General features: G+C 35.9%; 1 protein-coding gene across 2 annotated transcripts; it reads right to left on the bottom strand.

The window, feature by feature from the left end:
- Positions 1-246: 246 nt before the first annotated feature.
- LOC108914962 (ubiquitin carboxyl-terminal hydrolase 16) lies at positions 247-18,861 on the bottom strand. Of its 2 annotated transcripts, none has more exons than XM_018720900.1 (9): positions 18,154-18,861; positions 17,812-18,088; positions 12,285-12,521; positions 11,909-12,098; positions 11,603-11,849; positions 7,126-7,391; positions 6,877-7,069; positions 1,373-1,645; positions 247-965 (listed from the first exon to the last, which is right to left on the bottom strand). In XM_018720900.1, the coding sequence occupies exons 1-9, from the start codon at positions 18,631-18,633 to the stop codon at positions 552-554; spliced, it is 2,577 nt and encodes an 858-aa protein (XP_018576416.1). In that variant the 5' UTR covers positions 18,634-18,861; the 3' UTR covers positions 247-551. The 2 variants fall into 2 exon arrangements, with proteins under 2 accessions (XP_018576416.1, XP_018576417.1); XM_018720901.1 differs by having other exon boundaries at positions 11,909-12,080.
- Between the last annotated feature and the right edge of the window lie 895 nt (positions 18,862-19,756).

The following is a 19,756-nucleotide window of genomic DNA, read 5'->3' as shown; positions in this document are numbered from 1 at the left end:
CATTGGTTACAAACGGACCCATGAAAACTGTATTGTGTTAAATTCTACATCACAAATTATTTAGTTTCGCGTCGATATGGAAATTCATAGATATTATTACTAAAATAGGAACAAACTGGGAAGGGATCAACCATTATAGTACAAAAAACATTATTTAAATGTTTACTGTGATTCATACATTTTTAAAATTTTAATACACAAAAAGGAGGTATGAACATTTTACAAATTATAAAAGTGAATTATCGGCAATATTTTTTAATTGAAATATTAATTACTTTATTCGCAAGCATTTCAAACGGTTTTTTGAATTAAAAATTGCATAACTTGATGCTTAATTTCTTCCATAGTATCATAAAAACATTTAAAAAAGCTCTATATTATACTAATTGAAAACCCAGACATGATAAATAGTAAATCAGTCTACAAATAATATCCTACATAAATAAACCTGTTAATTCTATGTGGATTTTTCTGAATTCCAAACTTTCATCAAACGTTTAATTCAAAATTAATATAAATAAAAACATTTATTTAAAAACACTAGGGAAAAATTACAATATTCTCTCGTAAAACAGTAAATAAGCTTGCGCTCCTAAAACTTTAGACTCTGAAACCTCATTAACGAAAGAGTCACTTATATAGTACCATTTACCCGGCGGCACGTCTGGTTCACCTAGGGCACCTTTTGGGGAATTTGCCGTTTTTTCCTTCTGATTCTTCGGCAGAAACTGCCACCTGTAACTATTTTCTTCTAACGGTGGGCGTACTTTAATATAAGCCACGTAATGGCCCCCGTGTATGGAACCGCTATGTTCGACCACACCGTACAGCGAGTAGAGCACCTTCGTTTGACCAGCTTCAAATGTAGGCAAGTACTGAGATCTTTTTGAGCAGAACGGAGCCAAGTCCAGCAATGTTGAAAATTTCACAAACTTCGACACTTTTGCGGATCTAAATCTATAAACCTAAGAGAAAAAATAAATAGAGAAATATACAGGGTGTTATTCAGGTGTTACTCTTCTACCACAACCTAACTTTTGATCAGACAAAAACCTTGCTGACGAATGTCAATGGGATTGAAAAAATCTCATCTTAAAATTAACACAAATTAAGTACAAGGTGTGACAAAAATGTGGTATGTTTCCTTATTCATGAAAAATTATCTTTTTGAGATACTGAATGTCCTATTTTGATTGACACAATTGCTTCTTTAAGGTGGTCCAATTAGAAACAAGGAAATTCATGGGACATCCTGTTTACACATCACATTTAAATGTGTTTTACTAATATTTCTATGATAATTTTTTTTTTACTGTTTAAGAATAAGACGAGTATTTTGTTAAAAAAAATAAGAGGAAACGTAAACACTTACTTGGAATCGTTTTAAATGTAAAATAAGTACCGCCGGAGGATTATAGATTAGGAGCTGTTTGGAAGCGTCAGTGTAGACAGTCTTCTTGTCGGGACCCCCATGTCGCTTTGTACATAACTCACAACTCACTCTATTGTTACCAACCATCAACTCACACTCAGTAAATTGGTTAAGGCAGGATTGCACTGAACACTCCCCTTCTTCGCACTGGTATCTGGCGGATATCGTTCCAGACCATAAACTGGCGTCATCTTCGTAGTCATCTTCCTCCATCTAACAGTTTAAATTAAAATTTTAAAAAAAATTATACAAATGAAAAAATCTAATTTTGACAGGTTTCAGACAGAATTTAAATTAAAAAGTGTCCCAAAAGTAACGCAAGATTTGAATTGTGCGCTATTTTCATTCCGAAGAGTTGGCAGCATTGTGCATTGCCACATGTTGTAGTAACAATGTTGCAATTAGACAAAATGGTGCATTATACAAGGAATGAGCAAAAGAAGATCGTGAAAATTCATTACAAGTATTAAACATGGCATACAGAAAAGTTTTTTTAAATAAACACTTCCACACAACCACTTATACTCCGACTACCATTCATTCCGAAACTTCCGAACGTACACTTTGTCTTTTGACTTCCCCTTTTTTCCACATCGAGAGAATAAGGCACAGGTCTCTCATAATTTAAAAAATCCTTTTTGTCCTCAATTTTCCATCTGAATTATACATAGGAAACACTTCTACAATTATTATAAAGGGTTTTCCAATTAGGGCGGGTCGATGTTGACAGTCTATGGCGGCTATGTTTTTTTTTTCGGCATCTGTCAAATATGTTGCTGATGCCAAATCATCATGTCAAGTTACACGATTCAACTGATAAAATTTTATTATCAAACTCTTTAACGTTTGGTGGCCAAATTCGAGACAACCGGTTCGGTAAACAATCAACCAACACCCGTACGTCAAAGGAATGCCAGATCGGCCGAGAACATCGCCGCTGTCCGTGAAACTGTGCAGGAGAACCCAAGGCAGTCTATTCCTCGCCGTGCACAAGACCTCGGACTTTCGCAGACTTCAACTTGGCGAATTTTGCGTTGGGACTTGGGCCTGCACTCGTACAAGATCCAACTGACCCAGGAGTTACAAGTTAATGACCATAGACAACGTTGTTTGTTCGCTGACTGGGCTTCGGAACGTTTGGAAGAGGACCCCAATTTTGACCGAAAAATCATCTTTAGTGACAAGGTGCATTTTTGGATTAATGGCTATGTTAACAAGCAAAATTGCCGTATATGGGACGACACTAACCCACACGAGGTTCACCAGGTGGCAATGCATTCACAAAAAATTACTGTTTGGTGCGGATTTTGGGCCGGCGGCATCATTAGTCCGTTCTTCTTCGAAAATGACGTCGGTGAGGCCATCACCGTCAACAGTGAGTGCTACAGATCAATGATCACCACTTTCTTTTGGCCCAAATTGAACGAAATGGACGTGGACAACATGTGGTTCCAACAGGACGGCGCTACGTGCCACACAGCGACTGTCTCAATGGGTATTCTGCATGAACGATTTAAGGGTATGGTTACCTCTCACAGAGGTAACGTGAATTGGCCACCAAGATCGTGCGATTTGACCATGGAGTTTTCTGAAGTCGCAGGTCTATGCCAATAAGCCATAATCGACCGATGCCCTTAAAGTCACCATAACCCAGGCCATAGCTCAAATTCAGCCGGATCTATGCAGCAAAGTCATTCAAAATTGGACCTCTTGGATCCGTGCTACCATGCAGAGCTGCGGTGGACATTTGAATGATGTCACATTCCATACATAATGGCATACATAGACCTTTCAAATAAAAAAAGAATTCCGTTGATATCTCACACACAACTTGTTTTATTCCATATCAACATCGACCCGCCCTTATTGAAAAACCCGTTACAAAACAAATATTAACTAAGAACCGTTATAATCCTGCACTGGGCGACGCGTATCGTATAAACTGTTTAAAGGCAAAGGCAGGCGATGGGCGATGACGCCGATGACAACGCTGCTCCAATTTCCACGTCACTCGTTCTGCCATGCCGTAGTTTAATACAACACAAACACACATACATTTTCAATATAGGATTATATCTAAATTATAAAATTTATATAAAATAATTTTAAATTGCACAACCAAACGGAAATTTTAGGTGAAGCGGTGCGTCACTTGTGTCACCTGGCGAGCAGCCACTGGTCTATTCTGCTCAAATGAATACCATTCCTGGCATTAAAGGCAGAAATTCGGTGAGTTATCAACAAAAGAAGTCGAGTATGCCGAATGAGTAAAGGAGGATAACTGTCCAATATCCTCATATTTAAAGGTAATGTCTATGCTTTAAAAACTTGTAAAAACCTTTTTTTTTCATGCAAAATCCTGTGTTCCATTTGGGACACTCTTTACTATAATCGCATTCTCTACACGTTTAATTTTTTAAATTTATTTATTTCAATTTACGGAAAAAAGCTTTTCTTTACAAAATGAAAAAATTTTGGTTATTTTGTGTAATTTTTTACCGTATGTCTCAAAATGTTTTATACTTAGTTCAAACAAAAAAAAAAGAATTATCTTGCAAATGTATAAAATATGTGGAACATATTGTTTAATTGTTTAGAATCAGACCCTCACTATGCACAAGCAATAGTTACAAAATATAAATGTATATAAAATAGTGTAAAATAAAATAGAATAATTTTAGTTTTATTTATTAATTATTTTCATTGGGGTTTTTCAAAATAATAATAAAGAGGTGGAATGATGACATTTCTACTGAAAGCTTCAGAATCAGGAATTTTCGATAAAGAGTGAATCCGCAAATCGGCCATTTTGGCAAACTCGTAATTCATTAAAAATTTTGTGCTGAGTTATTGTATATCATTAGAACGTGTTACTGAGAAAGTTCCAAGATGAGTTCAGCTTTGGTTTTGGAGATATCAGTGATACATGTCAAAATACTCGTGATCTCATGTATCGAGCATATCACTTTAAACCTTTAAGATTCACTGGTTTTTAGATCAAGGTCAAGGTGGTTACTTAGGTTTTCGGGGTTGCTCATTACGAATCTAACAATCTAGCACCGCGGGGGATGATGGGTGGCGTGTTTGCCTGCAAGAGAGTTGTGCTTGAAAAAATATAAAGGTTTGCGCAACTGGCCGCCCGAGCACTTTTCACTTGGAGCTCCAGCGAGCACCTCTGAAGAACCCTGATTACTCTTTCTCCTCTAATAGTATAATTAGATTTAGGTATTTTTGCTTATAGGCTTTGATTTAATTAAACTTTTTTTTCTTCTATTCAACCAATTTGGTCAATCTTTTTAGATTATTTTCACTCTGCAATTAGTTCAGAAAAATGCCTTCTTCTATAACTTATCTCGGTTGTAAAATTCAAAAAATATTAAAAAATGAAGTTTTTGAACATTCTGACTTTATCGACTATTAATAATTTATGAATGAAGTATAACCCAAAAAGACGAAGACTTGATAGCATTGCATTGATTTTTTAAATTTTGACCATTAGCTTGGATCCACCATTTTGAATTTTGCAAATCTCATCTCGGATTCGTAATCAGCGACTCCGAAAACCCCGATATACCCAATTTGGTCGAACTTGGTTCAATTTCAAAAATTTTGTCCGCCATCTTGAATTTTGAAATTCTGAGTTCAGATTCATAATCAGCAACCCCAAAAGCCTAAGTAACCACCTTGACCTTGATGATAGGCCATCTAAAAAACATTGAATCTTAAAGGTTTAAAGTTTAAGCTTGATACATAAGATCATGAGTATTATGACACGTCAGTGGCGGCTCGTCAGGTGACGCAAGTGACGCATCACTTCACTTAAAATTTCCGTTTGGTTGTGCAATTTAAAATTATTTTAATTTTATATAAATTTTATAATTTAGGTATAGTTCTATATTGAAAATGTATTGTGTTTGTTTAATACGCAGAAATAAACAGAATAGTTGTCGGTGAACGCCTTCTAAAAAAACATTGCCTTCGTTGAGCGCGAACATCAACCTTGTACCATACAACGTGTACGCAAGTGAAGCAGATCGAAATCAGTCTGTATTCCACTTCTCTTGTTGTTTACGGCTGTTGTCATGGCAACGAGGTGGCCAACATGGGAGTAAACTGCGGCATGGGGGAAGGAGTGTCGCGGATATTGAATCAGCATTAGCATCGCTCATCGCCTGCCTTTAAACAGTTTGTACGATACGCGTCGTCCAGTGTACGATTATAACGGTTCTGAATTAATATTTGTTTTGTATAATTGTAGAAATATTTCCTATGTATGATTCAGTATGTATTTTATTGGAAACGCCATTTTCCAGATGGAAAATTGAGGACAAAATGGATTTTTTAAATTGGGAGAGACTTGTGCCTTATTCTCTCGATATGGAAAAAAGGGGAAGTCAAAGGACAAAGTGTACGTTCGGAAGTTTTGGAATGAATGGTATTCAGAGTATAAGTGGTTGTGTGGAAGTGTTTATTTAAAAAAACTTTTCTGTATGTTGTTTAATTGTGGGTGTAATGTCGGGCGTGAAGGACAATTTAACAATTTTGGGAACGTCACGCGAAGCTGTTGTAGCTACAAAGCTTCTTTGGAACATACATGTACGGTGCGCGTTAATGTGCATTAATGTGTGCATTTGGAAGTTTCAGAATGAATGGTATTCGGAGTATATGTGGTTGTGTGGAAGTGTTTATTTAAAAAAAAAGTCGGGCGTGTGGAATAAGGGGGGGGATTTAACAATATTGGGAGTCATGCGAGGCTGTCGTAACCACAAAGCATCTTTGGAACATACATGTACGGTGTGTGTTAATGTTCGCAGAAGTCCAGAAGCCGAACCAATATTTCTATTTTTTATAAATTCTAAATGAAAATCCTTCTTACGAACGTCAGTTTTTCAGTAAATACAACAAAAAATTTCCAGATTCATTTAAAGCCGTTGGAAAATTTTCCTTTTAGTCAATCAATGAATATGCTTCACCTATTCTCAGTCACAAGCCGTCACTGTGACATGTATCACTCTTACCTCCAAAACCAAAGCTGAACTCATCTTGAAACTTTATCACTAACATACATAATGATATACAATAACTTAGCACAAAATATTTAACGAATTACAAGTTTGCCAAAATGGGCGATTTTCGGGCTGTTTTTGGACTCACTCTCTACATTGATAATTCTGTCATATTCTGCTATGTTGGCAGTGCCAACTATAGGGTTAATTGTTTAACTGTAAATATGATAAACCAGAATTAAGTGATTAAAAAAAATCTGAAATTTTGTATGTCCATTAGTAATATGGAAGAACAAACAAGAAAAGGTTAAATATACGTTAATCTGTACAAATCCTTTGAAAATATTACAAAAAAGAAAAAAAAAAGGGAATTGTCCCTATTTAGATAAACTAGTACGCCAGTAATTTTAAATAAAGGTCAGTGCCAAATTCACAAACCTTTTCATCTTCTTGTTCGATGGGACCGCAAGCACCCTCCAAATTATCTAGTTCGTCATGGTTGAAAGCTTTCACTTTATGAGAATCACCATCATTGAGTAAACTAAGTTTTTCCAGATCTACCTTGAGATCGATATTTTTGTTTGTTACGAAGGCTAATCTTGATTCGGGTCTTTCAAATTCTTCGGTAATGCTGAAACGTACTGTTGCATAAAATCATGTTAATTATTATTTAATGGACAAACTTACTCCTCATTAGGGCTATTGTTACCGCACACAGGGCTGCTCATATCGATATTAGTTTCGCTTGAGGACGCACTGTTTTCCGGAGTACCTGGAGAAATACTGAGCATGCCGATAATTGGGCTTGGTACTCCACTATCGTCCACTCTCATTTCCGGAGACCCATTTCGATTGTTTGAATCGGGGCTACTATTGTCTACCTTATCGGAATTGTAACCTGACTCCATACCCTTTGGAATATCATCTGCTTGAACGTTATTCAAGGCAGAATCCTGAAAACAACACATTACTGACTATCTATAGGGTGTCCACTGTATAGGTACATTCAGTACGTGTAAGAAAAAATAAACACAAAAGTTTTATGCAACTACGTTTTATCCATTCCAAAGATATTTAAAAAATAAACCTAAAGTTTTTCTATTTGAAATGATAACAGCATATGTATGATCATTATGCCTCTTAGTGTAATGACATATTAGGCGGGAAACCGCAAAAAGCCAAAAGCGGCGGAAATGAAAACCGCTTTTCTGTGTGATGACATACCGCACAATCGCTCGGCGGCGCGGCAGGGGGATGGGACCTGGAGGGTCACATTCTCCTTTTGTCATCAGTTGTGGTTTAGCTTTGTAGCATGGAGGTAGTACATTTTGTTAATATAGTAACTGCTTGTGCTGCTAAAGCTGAAGGTCTGTTGAAAAAAACACGAATTCGCAGATATGCAGTCAGTGCACCCGTATAACAATGTACGTTCGAGGAAATGCCCAAAATTTTTTGAAGACATTAGAAAGCACCCCGATATTTTTTTTTAAGTACTATCGCATGTCAATTGCGTCATTCGATGAACTTCTGTGAACATGATCCCGCAGAGTCCTTGTCAAAATCACGAAACACACTGAGCTGCAAATCGCAAACCGCAGCGGTTCAGTAGACAATTTGTCATCAGCCGTTAGTTTGTGTATGTTTCCTCTGCCCAAACCACAAAACGCAAATCGCTTCGCCACCGACAAGGCGCGAACTACAGTTTGCCGCCGATCGCAGCGGCAGGCGGGCACGTAATATGTCATTGGGCATTGATATTACACTGCTGGCGGTTTTTAAGCACGCCGCTAGTTTTAGCGTTTTTGCGGTTTCCCGCCTAATATGTCATTACACTTACACACGGACGGTATTTTGCCGATCAGCATTTAAAATGATCGGCAAAACAACTGTCTGAATTTTAAATTACACATAGTTAAATACATCTTTACACACCAAAACATTGCCGGCAAGTCTGACGGTCGGCTACCAACCCGTAAAACAACACCCGTGTGTAAGAGGTGGTAGTAACTATACATAAGTACTAAAAAACAAACTTTTCTTCCAATCTAATGTGCAGTGTTTAAATGTTTAATAACAGTTAGAAAAAGAGGAGCTCCACCATATAAATACCATACCACATATTTTAACGAGTTTCAATGGAACATCTTCCAACAGAATTGACAATGTATTAATCTATGGCAGGAGTCGGCAAGTAATTTTAGGTGGAGTCCGGATACTTTTGAAAATTTTTAACGCGGTCCATAAAAAAAACTCATATTCTTTACTAATTTTGTATTTTTATTTGCACTCACAAAATAATATGAAATACAATAGGCATATTTTTATTCAAAAATGGGAGAAATTACACTTGCAGTTTCGAGCCAGTATTTTAACGTTAGGTTTATGCAGGGAGCAGCTTATGCGAAGCAGGGAGCAGCTTATGCGAAGTGTCTTCAAGGTGGGCGGCCGTTAATCTTGAACGATATTGGTTGTTCAAAAAATTCATTTTTGAAAATGAAGTATCACAAACATGTGGGGCCAAACATAGTAGCCAGGTAATTGGCTAATTTTTTGCAATTTCCATATTTTTCTGGGACATGTTTACCCCAAAATTCTTCGGTAGATGAAGTTTTATACATTTGCAAGGAAATGTCTTAGTGCAAGTCTATTATCTCCATTTGTAGTAAAGGTTTTGAAAGATGAAACAACTTCGCAGCCACATCAGTCCATTCTGCAGCTGGAGAAATTGTAAAAGGCGATTTTAAGAATTGCGACGTCTCTATCTCTGCAAAGTCCTGAAATCTTGCTACAAATTCCTTCCTAAGATCTGATAAAAAATTTGAAAATACTGCAATGTCTATTTCAGAATTATTTATATATTCAAGAACTGTTGGAAAGTGAATAAATTCTTGACTTGTAATGCCTTTTTAAAATGTATCCAGCTTGCGACGGAAAGAAGACAGACTTTGTATCGGGTCACATATTAATTTCCCATTTCCTTGTAGCTCGGTATTGAGTGCATTTGAATATTTCAGAATGTCTTTCAGAAAAGCCACAGCTAGCATATTGCGTTCGTTTGCCAGGAACTCCAAATGCTTTCTTACTTCTTGTACATCCAAATTGTCTAAGAATGAGGTCACTTCTTTTATTTGCCAAAAACGTTCAATCACTTGACCTTTGCTTAGCCAACGAACATTGTTGTATTGCAGTAAGTCAGATGCGCCGAATCACATTCAGATAGAAACTCTTTGAACTGTCTGTGCTGAAGAGTAGAATGAGACCTCATAAAATTAATCAACATGATCAAGCTGTCCATTACTTTTTTCAGAGTGGCACTAAGTTTTCCACAAAGGGCTGCCTGGTGAATTATGCACTAATAACAGAGTAGCCCAGCATTCTTATCCTTGATTCTGTTTACTAGTCTCTTTTCTTTGCTGATCATCGCTGGGGCCCCGTCAGTTGAAAGAGACACCATTTTATCATAACTGAGTTTTGATTTTGTCATGAAGTCATCAAATGTTTTGAATAAATCTTCTCCGCGAGTCTTGTCTTTAAACGGCAATATTACTAGCAATTCATCCCTAAATTCTTCTTTTTTCATCAACAATTTCACATGATTCATCCAATGCTATAGCGTAGCAAGGCGCCTTCTGCAGAAGTTCGAGCAAACTACTTTTATTGTCTACAGCCAAAATTTCAGTTCTTTCTGTATTGCTTCTTGCCGACAATGAAATACCTGGAATTGTGGCAACAACATCCTTTTTCTCCTCAAAAAGTGCCTCGGCCACTTTCAACATACATTTTTTTACTATCTCAGAGTCTGAAAATGGCTTCTGGTGTTTATTAAGCATCCAACATACATGCAATGCTGCCTCTGCAGATTTTTTTTGCTCACTCATAGAGCGAACTAGGCCAGTGCTTTTTTTGTAAGAAGCTATGCCTAGAGTTTTTCTTAACGCGTTTCACTACCTAAAGGAAAATTTTTATGGAACTGCTGATGAGATGTTTCTTAGTGTTGTTTTAAATTGGCACTTTTAATAACAAGAGCATATGAGCATTGTTGCATATGAGGCAAACTGGAACAGCTCCAGGTCTATCAGGCAGCGTAAAACAATATTGTTCAGTCCACTCAGTCAAAAATTTCCTATTTTCACTATCAACTTTACGCTTTTTAGGATTCATAAAAAACAGTTATAAGCCTCGACAGTCGACAATAACAAAACAGATTAATTAAAGCTCCACTCCATACGAGATCGCAACAACTATTTGTCTATTTTATTTAGATTCGTTCTTTATAAAAATACCGTTGCCCGACACAAAACGCGTGTCGACGCACCGCAAAGAAGTTACTTCCGTATCAAAGTGTATGCCGACGCACCGCTTCTATGTCAAAGGTCGCCGCCGCCGAGTACACCCACCCGAAAGATAACGTGATCATTTCACAGCCAGCTTGTTCCCTTCTGCCCTCACTGTCCAATGCACTCTCTTGCGCTACACAGCATAGCAATTATGTATTTAATCTACCTACTAACCATTAAGATATCAAATCTGTCACGCAATTGTAAAATACTAAAAAAATTATAAGGGTGGCACAGACGTATTGAAATATATTTTTAAATAATTTATTTTAGTAATGTATACTTTAAATACTTTAAAAAAATTTTTGCCAGTCCAATTTTTTACCCTCCGCGGTCCGCCAGTTGCCGACCGCTGATCTATGGCATAGAAATTTTACATTCGTATTCGAATTTTACGTTTATTTTCTGACCTGTCTTAAAACTTAATAGCCACACTCTGTAGTTTAGCATAAAATAGTGATATTTGGAAAAGCAAACTATTATTATGCTTTTTGCTATTATTGTATTCTATTTTAATTTTGAAAACTTGGATTTTGACCTGTAAAGTTCCATTTGAACCAATGCTGTATAGAACTTATTCACATAAGGCAGCACTTATACTGCCAGCACCCTGTGCGATACGCATAAATAAAGTACAGAATATTTGTAATAATTAAAAAACAGATTAGAAAAATTTTAGGATAACATCATTATAATTTTTATACCATAATAATTTATATAATATAGTATATAAAGTAAAATGATTTGTATGGACTTTATTGAAAAGTTTGAGTTAAATTTGTTAGAACTAAAATTTTGATGAAAAATTATTAAAGTATTTCACGTACCTCAATGTTATCTTCAACATCGGCATCAGATTCACTGTCAGACTTATTATCCATGCTAGGATCGGCAGACGACAGTTGATTATTTTGGAAATTGTTAACCAAATTCCTGTGACCTTTTTGCTTTTTATTTTTCTTTCTTTCTGCTCTTTTCTCTTTCTTGGTTTGATGTTTGGAAGGTTTATTGTCTTCTATTTCTTCAGCCTTGCGCCTTAGCAGAGGTGGAAGTTGTTTCTCGGATATTGGTAAACTAAAAATAAGAGAAAAAAAATCAAAAGACAAATTTAAACATGATTTTTTTTGCATTACCTTAAATCCAGGAAGAATTCGTCACGATGTGAAGTGTGCTCGCATATTTGGCACTGTAGAGTGCTTACCAGAACACCCCTAAATACTTGCTCAGTTGGTAATAGCATTTCGGATGCCTGTTGTCCATAGAACTTGATGATTTTCTTTTGCTCCCCTTCGACAGTGGCGGGATCTGTCTTACAATTGAAGCCTGTTCAAAAATGTTTAGTAAATAAAACACACCACACATACACGTCACACTAAGAAAATGTCGTTAGTAAAGTTTTAGATGATTCTATATTTCTCAATTAGTGTCATTCAAAAAATTATAAGCAAAATAAAGCAGAAGTTAACAATTTAGTTTTTGGTTAATAATAAAATTTGTGAAATTACTGACCTAACTTTTCCAAAATTACAGATTTATATCGTCTCAAGTCCTCTTCCCGTACAGCTTCCAAAAGGTGACGTAACAATTCATGCGAATCATGCTGATCTCCCCCTCCAAACTGGGGCATTTTACTGACAAGTCTCGAATGCAGCATTCTAGGGTTGTATACCTCAGCCCTACCACTTTGAAGTTCGCTCAAAGTTTGTGCTAATGTTGCTGTGAGTGGTCTCCACTTTTCCAAAACACCTATCATTACAATTAGAAAAAAATTTTCAAGCCACAGCACAATTTTTCGTTACTTTACAGACCATAAAAATATATGAAGTTAAGAATTAGGTACACTTCAATACGAATTTAATTGGAGAAATATTTTTTTTGTCATAAATATTTAACATTTTCTAACTCTTAATATAATGTCTGTTACAGTGGAAGACTGTAACCTCTTTTACTTGATCTGCTCATGGTAGTTTTTAACAGGCAGTTTGTAAGTGGGGCAGATATGTAAAACATTGTCAGTGACATATTAGCATGACTCGTATTATAAATAATAATTTAAATAACATTTTTAACCATTTTATAGTAATTTAGATTATCCACAGCCCTCGTTTGACGAATGTTGTGTACCACATTAATCAGAACCGCTGGTAAACTGTAAAGAACACTGCCAGTGGAAGACATTAAGTGCTAGGATACACCTAGCCAGTTGGGTGTGAAGAACACCACTTCTGGGAGAAATTTGTCCCACAGTTGTACAGTAGCGGCGTTGTCAGGCAGCGGCTTTGGCTGTGAGAAATACCACCCTCGTTTGAGAAACGTTGTATGTCATATTAACTGAAACTGCCAATTGGCCGTATAGAACATTGCCAGTGGAAGACGTTAAGTTCTGGTTGTACCATAACCAAACTGAACGTGCACCTCCTATAGACTTTGCCTCTTTTCAACCGAAATATCCCTTTCCTTGATTAACATTTGCTTATTTATAACATTGTTGTACTGCACTACTTATGCTTTCTCCTTGGCTGGTAACAACACTTAATTTCTGTTGTTTGCTAGAAACCTCTGAATAGAATTTATGTGTAGATTTATATTAACCCATAATTTTCAGGGTCATTTGGAACAGGTATATATGTTGGTAACTACTTTGAATTATTAAACATTTTATTTATAGTACTGACCAAAACTACAATTGAATATATTATTTATTGTTTACCGATTTTTGATTATTAGATTGTTTACTAACAAATATATCTAACAGCACCGATTTTGTTTACTGCTTACCGATTTTTAATTATTAGACTGCTTATTGTTAAACAAATGTAAATTCCAATGTGATATTTATTTTCAGCACCGAATAAACCGAGTAGGATTTTTATTTAGTCATTGTAAATTATTTTGTATTTATTTATAATAATTATAACTAAAACTGACTTTGCTTTTGATTGTTTCAATTTCTTACAAGAGGTATATAGAAAGATTTTTGTATAGGCCTTAGTAATATATAAATAATAATAAATATAAATAAATCTAGTAGAAACACTTCTAGTTGTATTCATCTTAAATGTTGGTAAAATTGACAAAATTACGATTGGTAAAGGATCTAGTATTTTTTTGCGATATACACTGATAATTCCATTCATTTGAGAAGGCATTAACAGCACATGAAGAAAACTACTTTTGGTTATAATTACAATAAAAGAAATATAACAGACCCTTGGAATTAAACTTTCATTAAACTTTCTTCACTGTAGCTGCCTTAGTACTTACTCTAAACTGAGGGTGAGGCTATAGGTTAAAATATATAAAATATAATCCGGATTACGTTCCTGTGGTGTCACTCACCGCCTCCGGCTGCCGATAGAGTTTTTTGTCAAGTAAGCATCACAAAATTGGCATCCAAGTAGGAATGGCAGTGACAATTGCAATTAATAGTTAAAACCAAAAATTATCTAATTGGTTAATTAATAAAGTTAGTAAGTCAAAAGGAAAGGGACGTCACATGGTTTAGATACCTTAAATTGTAGGTAATTTAATTGCCTACAACATAAAATGACTAATTTTCCAATAGATCGTCTAGTTTTTCGTGGGCAGTAAAAAAAGTGAAAAAACACGTAAATTTGCCACTTATTTGCAATTTGCCAATTTAATGTCACTTCTTTTGAGTTACTTTTTTGATATTATCATTCTACACACCTTTCCTCGTCATAAAACGCAATAAAATGTCAACTACTAACTTTTTCAAGTTTTCAGGTTTTATTATCTAATTTGACTGGAGTATAACCTATTAAAATCGTAATGAAAATAATAATTTTATATTCATTAAGAAGAGGAGCAAATTGCACATATTTTTAACATTAATTCAGGAGGAATTAAACAAAAAAAATATAAAAATAATAATACACATACATAAATGAAAATATATACATATAATTTTAAAATTTGTAGGATAAAATTTAAAAATATATCCTAGAAATTAGTAGTGCTGGCAACTGAAATCGGTTTTTTGGATAGTCGGTTAACCGGTTTCGGATAATTCGGATTTTTACAAAACCCGAAAACCGGTTATTCGATTCTTCAAATATCCGATTATTCAAATAACCAATTATTCAAACAACTGACTATTTGATAATCTATTCAAACATCCGAATAATGGGATTCTTTCTTTATAGCCAAGAACTACATATAGACCAGGCAATAAAGAACGATTTACCCCAAAATATCTAAATTTTCGCGGCCCGGTTCGATTTTAATGCGGTTTTTTGCATTTTGTTCAAAAAGACCGTCGGAAAAAAGTCCCGCCTTTTTTATTATCCGGAAGTGGCGGAAATGCATGGCGGGTGCATAAAGTGCATCTAGAAGTGCATCGCATCCGAGAAACTTGCCAAAGTGCACGAAATACCGCATAAATTTCTACTCGGGGGTTTTGGGGGACGCAGAATTCGAATATGCATATATCCAGTCCACCCGACCCCCCGGGGGGCGACTTCCGGCCGCCTGGGGGGCGCGGGGGGCACGTGGATTGCAAGGTTCTCCGAATGACTGGAAAAATGGATTTCGGAGGTTTTCGCGGGTGCTGATTCCGAATTCGAGGGTGAAAAATATCCCCTGTGCTCGTGGCGGTGGAGAGGGGGGCGGGTATGAAATCTAAAGTTCTCGAAATGACTGGGAAAATGTATATCGGGGGTTTTCGCGGGTGCTGATTCCGAATCTGAGGGTGAAAAATATCCCCTGTGCTCGTGGAGGGGGCGGTGGGGGGTAGGGGGAGGGTTATAATATTCATGAACTGGTAACATGGAATAAAGAGTATTTTGGGGATAGAAAATTATAACGTGTGATGTTAGTGATATATTATGACAATCAGGCCCCGGGGGAAAAATGAGAAGAGCACGAAATTCGATAATATTCTGAGATGCTGCTTTTCGAAATTCCCGCTGTATACGCTCTCGAATCTCAGGTATACGGATGCGCGCAGCTGTCTGGCGGTACCTATACATAACAGTGGAATTTTTGGGGAGGGGTCCCAGAAAAGAGGAAGAGACAGATGAAGCGAGGACGCGCACATACATGTATATTGTATAAGCAGTAAGTGAAATCAGAAATAGTCATCGGACGCATTTGGCAGGGTCAGATTCGGAATCAGCACCGGCAAAAAACCCCCGAGATCCATTTTTCCAGTCATTTCGGGAACTTTAGATTTCATACCCCTTACCCCCCACCGCCACCTCCACGAGCACAGGGGATATTTTTCACCCTCAGATTCGGAATCAGCACCCGTGAAAACCCCCGAGATACATTTTCCCAGTCATTTCGAGAACTTTAGATTTCGTGCACTTTGGCAAGTTTCTCGGATGCGATGCACTTCTAGATGCACTTTATGCACTCGCATGCATTTCTGCCACTTCCGGATAATAAAAAAGGCGGGACTTTTTTCCGACGGTCTTTCTGAATAAAATGCAACCGGGCCGCGAAAATCTAGATATTTTTCTCTTTATTGCCTGGTCTTATAACACCATAATATAGTCTTAGTGTTATGCAGTTATTGACACAGGCTACATAGTTCATAGTACTTTGAAGGGTTGAACTATTAAGAGAAATACAATTTATTTTTATATTTTATCCTGGGAGACAGACACAGACTGATAAAAAACCCACACCCACATACACCAAACCGCCAAATCCATTTATATAAATAATAAATTGAAGAATCATAGTAACAAGTGCAGTTTGACATTAGATTTAACTTTAAAATTTAAAATATGTGAATAACATGGTATATCTCATCAGTTTTACAAAGCACCGATTTTCAGATATCCGGTTTTGGCCATTATTCGAATAACCGGTTTTAGAATATCCAGTTTTAGCAACTATTCGACTAACCGGTTTTTTCTGAAATCGGTTTTTACGGAACCCAGTTAACCGGTTTCACTTTTTTCCGGTTTTTGCCAGCTCTAGAAATTAGTGCAATGACATATTACTGGATTCCATTTGAAAAAAAATGTTAATCAAATTTATTAAAAATAGGCTTTAGAAAAATAAAAGATAACAGGTTTAGACGTATTATTTTGAAGAAGTTATAGTTTCCCAATACAGTAGAACCCCGATTATCCCTGTGCGGATTGTCCGGTGTTGCGGATTATCCGTGCTATGTCTAGGAATTTGTGGTGGCGCGTTATTTTGTGTTTTTGTTCAGTAAAGACCGTATAACATCATGTATTGTGGCTAACGCTTCTAATCTGCAGAAGTTGCAAATATTCATTAGCCTATTTTGAGTAAGTCGACATTTTAAACTTACGTAAAATACGTCATAAAATAAAGAAAAACAGAAAAAGGTAAATTCGGACTAAAATGGTTGATTGTTTAAAAAGTATAACTAAAATAAATGTACCTAAATTGCATTTTTAATGATTTTGTGCATGTTTACCTATGTAGTGCTTCATCTTTTATATAAAAAATAAATGTTTTGATTATCAGTGCCGTGTTCGGTTTCATAGATCACGGAGAATCACGGTTCTACTGTATGCGTGTTCTTAAGGTTATTTAATAAAAAATATTTGAATTTTATTTGCTTTTTTAATTTTGTCAATACCTTCTACACTTATAACTATTTATTTTCATCCAGCTACCAAGGAATGTTATATTCTTTAAAAATTTTGTTCTACTATATTTTTGTATGGTATAAAAACCGTTCTCTGCCATCTCATAATTGAAAAAAACTTTATCTATTATTTTTCCTGGAAATTAATGATGGACAACCTATGCCCAAACAATATTTAAAACAAGTTTTCAATATTTATAAGGTTATTTTCATAACAATGCTTTGATATAAAATATATTTTTAAAATCAACTATTATTCTGCCAATTCTACTAAACAAAAATAATCTTTGTCTATAAATTTCATAATAAATAAAATAGATAAATTTTAATCACATTAATGTAATCTATCTTAATCAGTAGAAGTAAAATTAAGTATATAAAAAGTAATTAACGATTGATTTTATAACTTTTTTGGAAATGCTTAATTGCTTATATATTACTTACCATCTAGTGGTTGTAATTCGATAACTTCTTTATTTTCTTGAGTCATTTTGCCTCCGGGTAGTTGAAAATATTGGCCTCCTTCTGAAGTCTCATCCAGTAATTCCAACAAATAAGGTGTCTGTCCGAGGCATTGCATTACTGAATTGAAAAAGCAAGTGTTTCCTAAATTTGTAAGCCCTCTAGCCCTCGGAAGGGTTGAACTGAAAGAATTTGTAAGTTTGGGCATAGCTCCAGTACTGGTAGAGAGTGGTAAAATTGTGGTAGCTATATCTAAAATCTGAAAAAGGATGATTTATATTTCAATGCATTATACACATATTTATCATATTATTTTATATTTACTCGATTATCAGTATGTGGTGAGCTAATTTGTTTGATCTTATTGGATTCTGCTTGTTTCCTAAGAAATTCCATAGCTTCCTGCAACTTTTTCTTGCATGATATATTCACTTCATCATCACAATCATAACACCAGGCACTCCAAATGGTTGTGTTGACACACATTGCATGGGAATCCGAATGAGGCGTATTATAATGCTTGAGAGCATGTTTGTTTCGTCCTCTCCCACAGGCTTGATTTCCACATTTTAAACACAACCATAAAGAAAGGTCATACTCTATATCTCCAATGTCATTATCGGGAGGTAATTTTTTACATTCTTCACAGTCTGTTTGAAATCCAGTTCTAGTTAACGATTTTTTTACTCGTTGCAGGTCCACAGCTTTGTTAATGTGAACACATTCTATGCTGTTTTGGTTTTCATCCCACGATTCCGAAGACTCGTCTCCATTGGGATCATTTTGGTGCTTTTTTTTATTCATTTCCCTTATATCTAGGCTGATTTTTTGCAATACCTCTATATACACGCTTTAACCTTCATCAGCAACGTGTTTTAAGAAATTTTCCAATTATTTTTGTAATCTAAAGGAATATAATTAGATATATAACTGATAATTACAAAATCAATATTTTGCGTTAAACTAATACAAAAGCACTAATCTTTTATAAAACTACAAAGACATACATCCACTTTTTGACAATGCACAATTATTTTCTAGTAACTTCTAGTGTTTTTAACTTTAAAATTTAGAAAAAAATACTAGGGTGTTACAATACAAGAGATTTACATATTTGCGACTGAGTTATGAAGAATTATAAACATTTTTGTGGCAGGAACAGATTAAGTATTGTCTTTATTTTGAAAATTATTAACAAAAAAAAATAGTCATTGTTTCTAAAGTATCTTATGTCTTCGAGCACTACTGGAGGACGGTAGCATGCCATTGCGAAAATTGTGGCCGATTGTGCGAGAGAGACAAATGATATCTCAGTACATGCTGTCTCACTCTAGCACGCCGCAATTGGTTGAAGCATTCATTTCCTACCAATCGCGGAGTGCTAGAGTGAGATAGCAAGTACTGAAATACGGTATATCTCTCTCGCACACTTTTCGCAATGGAATGGCATGCTACTTCCAGTAGTTATCCTCAGTCTTATTTTTTGTAAATGGTAGTTTGGTAGTAATCTTCTTCTTCTTTTTCACCGTCACCGTAGTTGGTAGTATTAAACTATTAAATCTTTAGTTTATAGTTAGTTTCAAAATTATGTTCATAGAAAACTTAATATCAACATTATTTATGATTATGTTGGAAGCGCGCCGCGCCATTATTCCATGGCTAGAAATTGGCCTCAATGATTTGGGATCGAGGGGGATTATCCCTCTTTATCCTGCGTCATCTCGTGTAAGCCTGGACAGCCTTCGTAGGTGGGCCCCATCCGTCGTCTACCCCGACCGCAATTGCGACCGGTGTAGGCGCTTTGTGGGACCTCCTTTTGTCCTGGCTGGGCCCCGCCGGCTAGGGCCCTTTCTTCTGGCGCTCTTCTTGCCTCGCCGGCTCGTCTGTGTAAACCCCGGGGGTGGTGTCATGTTTATGTCTGGTATGG

Source organism: Anoplophora glabripennis, unplaced genomic scaffold, assembly GCF_000390285.2.
Source record: "Anoplophora glabripennis isolate ALB-LARVAE unplaced genomic scaffold, Agla_2.0 scaffold661, whole genome shotgun sequence".
Classification (NCBI taxonomy): domain Eukaryota; kingdom Metazoa; phylum Arthropoda; class Insecta; order Coleoptera; family Cerambycidae; genus Anoplophora; species Anoplophora glabripennis.
This window is presented reverse-complemented; position numbering and strand designations above follow the sequence as displayed.